Below are 8,832 nucleotides of genomic sequence, written 5' to 3' on the forward strand. Positions count from 1 at the left end.
TCACACTTGCAGGCGTGGTTCCGAAATCCACTTCCTCCTCACCCGCATCATTACGTTTAAGTAACACATCACCAGAAACTTGGGAGACTTCAACAGTGTTTGCTTGGATGTAACTGAGCAGAGAAAAACAAGTAGGCTACTCCAATATTATGGCAGACAAAGGACCTATTTTGACCTCAGTCATCATTTTCTACTTGTCCATCGGAGCCGCGATATTTCAAATTCTCGAAGAGCCGAATTTGAATTCAGCTTTAGAAGATTATCAAACTAAAACGGCCAATTTATTAAAGGAATATCCTTGTTTAAATAAGTCTACTCTGGATGAGATCATTAAGGTAAGCTGATTTTTGATTCCACAAATTTAGGCAAGGTTTGGTGGTTAGGTAAACATTTCAGAAAGTTTTCAAAATGTTTATCAAGCGTCGATTATTGCCGACGTAAAACATAACCGTTGCTATGGTGTTTCTCAAGCACAAGCGACTTAAGACAGTCTCGTCTGAACTTAATGTGAGTTAAAAGAGCGTTTTCAACCTTTTTTTTACCTGGTTTTGTTACGCATACGCATGGGCAACAGAACCTTCATCCAAGTATGGGCGCGCGAAACTTTGTCGTAAACGTGTCAAATCTCTGGAGGTGACGGGGTTCGCGATCTTAAAAAGACTGAAGCGCTATTGTTTCATGTTTGTGGACTTTCCCCCCCATGGGCAATAAAAGTGGCGAAGTCATTCTTAGGAATGTGCCTTTGCCAGTCATGCAAAGCACACTCGTTCAGGCGCAACAAAGTACCAGGAGATAGCGCGCGCCCACGTGCTTTGTGGAGCGAATATGAAAACAAAGCTAGTTTGTACATTTATGATTGTTTCGCTTTGATACAGTTTGTTAGTTACTATTCAAAACTTCTAGGTCTAATCTTAGTACTATTTCCCTCCAACCAAATTAATTATAAGACAAAATCACCTAGTAGCCTAAGTTTTAACATTAAGTTCCATAACATAGGTTAAATGTATCATAATACAGTTAACTATTTTCTTTTACATCTCATTCTGGTTCATTTGACTATCATTTAATCCAGCAGATAGTAGCTAATAGTTAATTAATAAACCAAGGTTTATTATGCACTTTTGTGTAGTATCAATTAACATCTAAATGACATGTTTGGAACGGGATAATTGCCTGCTCATTTCATTTGGTAACCACAGATGTTTAATTTGTCACCAGAGAACATGATACACTGCAACAGAGAAGAACCAGTCAATTCCATTGCAGACGCTACAAAATTACTGAAAAGATGAACTAGTTTAAATTCAGTCATAGGCTACTATAAGAACATTTTATGAAGAACACCAGTAAGTATGCAGGCTATAGTATTGAGTAAATGTCATTCCTATGTACATTAGTGCAGATGCTTGTTTCACAACTTTTAGTATTTGATTTACAGTATTGATACGGGCAGTAATGGCATATGCTGTGTCATATCTACACTGATCACAACTTTTAGGATAAATATGTTTTTTTGGTTTGTTTTCAGTTTGTTTTGGGATTGTATATGTTTTCATATGAGACTTAACATTTTAAGTACTATAACATTTGTCATTTGGAATCTCTAAGGCTCTAATTGTTTGATATTGAATTAGCTGATTGTTAAATTTCACCATAGTGCTAAAATGATTATACTTTTTTTTTTTAAACGCCATCATATGTTTCTTGGGCGTGATGTAACATGATGTGGCAAAATAAAACCTGTTCCTCAGGTTTTCATACTACAATACTGAGGTGATGTTAAAGGTTCCATGAGGGTTTTTGCAGTGATCATTTTTTGTTTCCCCAAAGAACCTTTCAGCAAAAAGTTCTTAACATTTTAACAATCTAAAGAACCTTATTCCTATATAAAGAACAAGTTGTGCAATGGAACCTTAGATGCCAATAAAGAACCTTTATCTGAATGTAATCTACTGTTGTTCAAGTAAGTGAGCTGGAAGATGCTAAATATAAGTTGTTTTTGTTGTATTTAAAGGAATAAGAAAAGTACATATGAGTTGTTTCAGTGACACATAAAATCAGAATGAGATCAAGACTGTAGGATGTCCTACTCTTTTAGTCATTTTGGGTAGGGTGTGTTTGTTTGCTTAGCCACTAATTTAGGCATTTAAATAATAGCCATGTTTACTGTCTGCAGAGATAGGCTGACTCTTGTTAGTGTATATGAAGACAAGGCTTTATTTTGTTGATATCTCCACAAACGCTAAACGCTCTTCCTCTTTTCCTGTTGTTTTGACTGTCTGACGTATGGAAGCCCGTTTCCGTCTCTTGAGTAAAAAATAAAACGGTTAACTGTAAGATGAGGTGTAAAATAAGAAATGAAGTTGCAATTGTGAAATACAATTTAAATTTAGTCACAGTTGTGACATTAAGTCTTATAGAATTAAGTCAGTTACCTTTTTACTCCGAGTTAAAGCAGGTTTCTATTGCTACTAATGTTTGCAACAAATGAAATAAACCCTAAAGCTGCATCTGATTATAGTTTGCAAAGGTGAAGAATTCTTCTTTCATCCCCATTGTTTACATACAAACATTGTGTATTTCTCTTCTAGTTTCAGACTCTGTTTGCAGTATACTCATTTGGCATTTGTATTTATTGTTATATATTGTAGTTAATATTTTGTTTAATGTTTCAACATCAGGTTGTGGCCGAGGCAGCTGGAAGAGGTGTGACTGTAACAACAGAGAAACAATTCAACAACTGGAGCTGGGAGAATGCAGTTATTTTTGCTGCCACAGTCATCACTACCATAGGTAGATATTCCTATAGAGACATGTTTTGACTGTCTTTACTGACTTATTGCTGGCTAAGTTAGAGCTAGGGATAGCTCGATTCCACTTTTTATCAGAGCTTTTATCGATACCATTTTTATCGATACTGTAGCCTTGTGTATCTGTCTGTACCAATTCAATACTAGTACGTTTTTATATATATATATATATATAAAATATATACAAATTTGCGGCTATGCATTTCAAATCCATAGCCGGTGACTTGTGCCTCCACTGGTAAAAAAAAGTTAGCCAATCACCACCGAGTATTTCGCTTACAGCGATTAGGAGTGTTGAGAAAAGTAACATGGCAGAGGAGGCTAGCCTCCCTTGGTATATCAACCAATCATCGACAAGATGTAAATTACGTGATATTAGTTTGAACTGCTTCCGCTGCTGTAACTATGGAGAGTAGAGATATAGAATATTTGATCGCAAACAAATTTACTAAACTACCATTCAAACAACAGTTACAAAATAAAAATGAAGGAAGACTCCATGCCTAAATTGGATATAGGCTATACAGCAATCAGCTTCACTAAAGGCCAAACGTGCCCTTTTAACACAGACATTTAAAAGAAGGATGGATTTTTTCTTCAAATGATAGGCTAGGACTAAGTGGGTGAACTTATATTTACATTGTCTTGATGTATGTGTCGTTTTCTTTAAATATTCTGTCTGCAAGTGACCAAAAAAGCCATTTTAAAGCAGTTAAACAAATCGGACCGCTAAAATTGTGTGTGCCTCCTCTATTTTAAAATGTCCTCCTCCCTTTCTCTATCCCCTCAGACTCGCGTTTCGAGGTTTTCAGAGGCTCCCGGTTGTTACACTTACAGTGGTGAAATTACAAACAAGAAATACACATTCTGAGACATAAAATTAATAACTGGGAATTTTATTAACATTAAATTGTCCTTCTCCCATTTTCACCTCAGAATTTTGGGTAGGCTGGGGCTGGGCCTCCTTTGCCTCCCCTGACGAGCCGCCACTGGTTCTTTGGCAGTGGTTTGATGTGTCCCTAATTTAACAGCGAGTTAAACCACCATTCAGAATCAACTCCAGAAAATTCCTTTTAAACAGTAACGTTGATTTAATCCTGAATAAGCTGGGTTAATTCATCCTTAAAAGAACGATTTGTTGAGTAAAAATAGTAAGTCTTTAGTTTTCGGTGTCAAAGTATTATTATTAGTATTTGATTGAGTCGAGTGTCACTTGGATTTGTAAGTACAATAATGGTTCCCAGATCTCCTAATATAATGACAGAAAACAAATATTGAACATGGACTTGTCTACTCAATGATTTCAGGTTACGGTAATGTTGCTCCGAAGACAACTGGAGGCCGTTTGTTCTGTATCCTGTATGGACTCTGTGGCATTCCTCTTTGCCTCACCTGGATAAGTGAGCTGGGTACTTTCTTTGCCGGCAGGGCAAAGCGTCTGAGTCAGGTGCTCATCCACAGAGGCCTCACTGTGGTAAGAATATCATGATCAGAGCCTTTCACTTGTCTAAAGAGAAAAACAATGCTTTTACCATTTATTTCCCTGTTCACGTTTTCTCCTTCACTACAGAAAAAAGTACAGTTCATCTGCACTATTGTATTCCTTTTATGGGGTTTCCTGGTTCACTTGATCATTCCAGCCTTTGTGTTCATGGCCATTGAGAAATGGACTTACTTGGAAGGCCTGTATTTCTCTTTTACCACCGTGACGACTGTTGGTTTCGGTGACTATGTAGCAGGTATGTAGATTTGTACATTTTTGCTATCGTGAAATGGTCTTAAAGGGATAGTTCACTTTGAAATTAATTTTTGGTATGTTTTAGCTTACCTCAAGGGCATCCAAGATGTAGGTGTCTTTTTTTCCGCAGTAGTTTCAATTTTGATATTTTTAGGTCAAACCGTTCTTGTCTGTCAGTCATATAATGCAGGTCTATGGTCACGGTCTCAAAACACAAGCACAGAGTCCAAATTAAAACAATTCCCCGTCGTAAGTACACATTGATGGCCTAAGACACGAAACGAGCGGTTTGTGTGAGAAAACGAACAGTATTTATATCGTTTTTACCTCTTATACGCAGACATGTCCGAGTGATCTGATCTGACGTGTACGCAGACTGGTGCATAGATATATACACACTAGATGTCGCCTTGTCTACGGCAGTTCATTGGAACGAATGTCTTTAAGGCGACATCTAGTGTATATATCTATGCACCAGTCTGCGTACACGTCAGATCAGATCACTCGGACATGTCTGCGTATAAGAGGTAAAAACGATATAAATACTGTTCGTTTTCTCCCACAAACTGCTCGTTTCGTGTCTTAGGCCATCAATGTGTACTTACGATGGGGAATTGTTTAATTTGGACGACGGGGAATTGTTTTAATTTGGACTCTGTGCTTGTGTTTTGAGACCGTGACCATAGACCTGCATTATATGACTGACAGACAAGAACGGTTTGACCTAAAAATATCAAAATTGAAACTACTGCAGAAAAAAAGACACCTACATCTTGGATGCCCTTGAGGTAAGCTAAAACATACCAAAAATGAATTTCAAAGTGAACTATCCCTTTAAACAATTACTCAAACTGCAACATGTAAGGTTTTGTAATACATTTATATCATGCACACTTGCACAGATTGCTACACAAGCTGCAGGACACTATTAGCAGCATGTTAGCCAGTGTTCAAAGCGCCAAATGCGAGTAAAAGTCGGTTGAAACGGTGTTACTCGCCAGTTGCCTGGTAATTTTTTATTTTAATTTTTTTTTGCATTTTGACAATGCATGGTGGTGATAATGTGATCATGATTTAGTGCAATCATCAAATCGCAACAGTTGTGAGGTAATTATATAAATATATAGTCTGATGGGGTGCATGTTTCATGAGAACTGTAACAGCACTGTGTTTTTAGTTTCGATTCACAGTAAATGCTACTCTTCGATTCCAGATGCTTATATAAAATAAAATGTTCAGTTCTGCTTATTGATTCCTGTGCGCGCATTTTAATGTTATTTTTAAATCATTCAAGCGCAAGAATATGCGAAAGATAACTCAATTCGGCACTCGCGTGCTGTTTTCTATGAGCAAACATCTGCATAGTGTGCAAATGCTGAATTGGGTCTTTGGCATTAAAAAGTTAGAAAACCCCTGGTATAGCCTACTCTTTGAGCCCAGTGGAGAGTACCTTAAAAAAAAGTACATGGCCCACTATCAATCTGAGATGTAGCGCAAATCTTGGGTTCTTCTGGGCATCTTCTTTCTGTCCACCATACACCATACATTGTTTCCTGCAATTTGTGATTCTGTATAAACATATGCTTCTTAAAAACAGCTTCTATGTGGTGTAAAAATAGCTCTATATAGGTGTATGTTTTGAATAAAGGAAATTCACTTTTGTTCCTGTATAGGTGTGAACCCAGAAAACGACTACCCGAATCTCTACAGATTCTTTGTGCAGCTATGGATCTGCCTGGGTCTTGCCTGGTTGTCACTGTTCTTCAGCTGGAATGTGCATATGGTGGTTGAGGCTCATAAAGTGCTGAAGAAAAGGAGGCTGAGACGCCACAAGCTGCCCATTGATGACGTACCGGAAAAAAAAGAAGTAAAAAAAGCCCAGAAGCTGCCGCGTCTCAATGGCGCCATCGACATCTTTGAGTTCATGTCTGAGAAAGTTGAAGACTACACCGATGTCATCCGAGCTATTGGAGCAGCCGAGAGAAGGAAAAAGAAGCAGGAGGAGGAACTGGCACGGTCCAAGAGCTGCAGTGACCTACTGCAGGGCCTGATCATCCCACTCGATCACTCTCCTCGACTGAAACGGCGGTTCAGCGTCAGTGCGAACATGCGCATGGACATTTCTGGAGAGTTAACGCATGGCCTCAACAACAACCAAGAGGAACAGGCACTACTGAAAGAGCACCACAGAGACCAAAAAGACCCTAAGATTGATAGAAAGGGAATTAAGAGAGCTGAGAAGCCTGGACTCTGTTCATGGGAAACCAGAAAATCTGACCCATCAATCTTTCAGAGCCCTGTTCAAAGCCCTACCGTTACTACCAGTAATAGGGGTTCAAGATTCTCAGTAACCAAAGTCTCAGAAGACCATTTAGTAGGAAAGAGAAAAAGCATTGGTTGAAGAAGAGACCGATCTACGATGTCTTCAAAAACAAATTCAGCTCTGCTTTAAATCAGTAGTAGGGGATCAAGATTCTCAGTGTCTAATGTGTAAAGTACTATTTGTTAAAGAAAAAAAGCATTGGTTGAAGAAGACTGATCTACAAGGTCTAAAAGACTGAAAGAAAGACTGATCTAGAGTGTCTTAAATCAGTAGTAGGGGATCAAGATTCTCAGTGTCTAAAGTTTCGGTAGACTATTGGGGAAAAGAAAAGGCATTGGTTGAAGAAGACTGATCTACTAGGTCTAAAAGACTAAAGCAAAGACTGATCTACAAGGTTGCAGATAGACTGGTCTACAATGTTTTCAAAACAATTCAGCTCTGCTTTAAATCATGAATTTTCAGATGTGAAGGTCATTATGAATGAGCTGATACTAGACGAGCTAAAAAGAGTAACTTCAAGACCCCAAGAATGTTGCTTTGATATGCAGACAGGTGCATCCTCTTGCGAAATCAAGCTGCAAAATTATTCATCGCTTTTCACAGTATTGAAAAACATTCAGGTAACACGCATAGTCTTGCAGACAGTCTGTAACCAAGATAAGGATATGAGGGTTGGCAGAGGAAATGAAACCGATTTCCTTCCATGCCCTGGACCTTCACAGACATTGGACAGTTTGGGTGTGGTACTGTGGTTTTAACCATGGGTTTTTCATTCTTTCTCTGGATTTATGTTAACAAAATGACTGCCAGGACAAATCTTTGGCTATGTTTGAAATGGAAAATACTAGCGCACTGCTAACTGTGCAGTATATACGGAATAATGCACTCTTTTTTAAAATTTTTTTTAAGTTAATACAACTTAAGCTCGTATGCCATTGTTGCACCACTAGCGACACGAAAGGAATTGGAAAAATGATGACTTTTCAAGCAGGTTTTACAAACACTACCTGTAGCTTGGTCGGATAACCAGATAGCCCTGCCCTGAAGTCACGCCATTGGTTTAGCCAATATTGCTGTGTCGGGATGCTCAAACAAACAGAGCAATATTTTGATACCATTGCAGTGTTTTACAGTGTTGTCAGATGGAATCAGTTAAATATTAAGCTGAGATTGTCAATATCCATATTTCGTAGATGGAATAGAAAATGACATCTATTGAACCGGGAACTTCCCTTTAAAAATAGTTTGTGAAACAGTATGCAGTATGAGTATAATGCTGTTTTTGTAACATGACCTCATTATATGTATAAATCTGTGTTTTATCCAGTTTCCATTTATGAGAAGGGTTTTACCCAGTTTTATGTAAACAAGTAGTACATTCCGAGTCTGATCAAATAACTATTTAAGAAAGTTAGAATTGTGCGTTTGATTGTGCTTCCAGTTTATTTCCAGTCAAACTGGAAATGAAAGGTCAAATTGATCTCACTACATTGTGGGATACAGTATTCCACACACACTGTTGTTTCATTGTACTGAACATTTTGGCAAATGCTACGTAGCATGCCACGTAGTTAATGTATTTTGAATTATTAAGCATACCTTCTGTCTTGAATGCTGTGTCTGTTAAACTGTTTGGATGCGTTTAAACACGGGCCCACTGAGGAAGCACCTACTCAGGCTTCCAGAAAATTGCCGCCTCATGAAAGATTTGTCTATGGAAGATGTTATGGGACGTAACTTGATCTTACCACCTGACTGACTATGGATTTTTTTCAAGAATTTTGCCTTCCATTCTTTCTGATTATCCTGTGTATTTTCTGTTTTGTTTTGTAAGCCACTTTTGATAATAATAATAATAAAAAAGTATTTTTTCACAGTATGCCTCTTTTTGCTGTTGCCAAACCTCATCCGGCCTGTTGTCAGAAGTGATGAGTTAAGCATGACTGAGCATGATGAACACC

At 38.0% G+C, this 8,832-nt stretch overlaps 1 protein-coding gene across 1 annotated transcript; it reads left to right on the forward strand.

The window, feature by feature from the left end:
* Nucleotides 1-32: 32 nt before the first annotated feature.
* On the forward strand, nt 33-8,745 carry kcnk5b (potassium channel, subfamily K, member 5b). The gene is made up of 5 exons (XM_082146714.1): nt 33-335; nt 2,682-2,793; nt 4,118-4,284; nt 4,381-4,549; nt 6,222-8,745. The coding sequence occupies exons 1-5, from the start codon at nt 150-152 to the stop codon at nt 6,947-6,949; spliced, it is 1,362 nt and encodes a 453-aa protein (XP_082002840.1). The 5' UTR covers nt 33-149; the 3' UTR covers nt 6,950-8,745.
* The last annotated feature ends 87 nt before the right edge of the window (nt 8,746-8,832 follow it).

Source organism: Leuciscus leuciscus, assembly GCF_965113295.1.
Source record: "Leuciscus leuciscus genome assembly, chromosome: 19".
Lineage (NCBI taxonomy): Eukaryota > Metazoa > Chordata > Actinopteri > Cypriniformes > Leuciscidae > Leuciscus > Leuciscus leuciscus.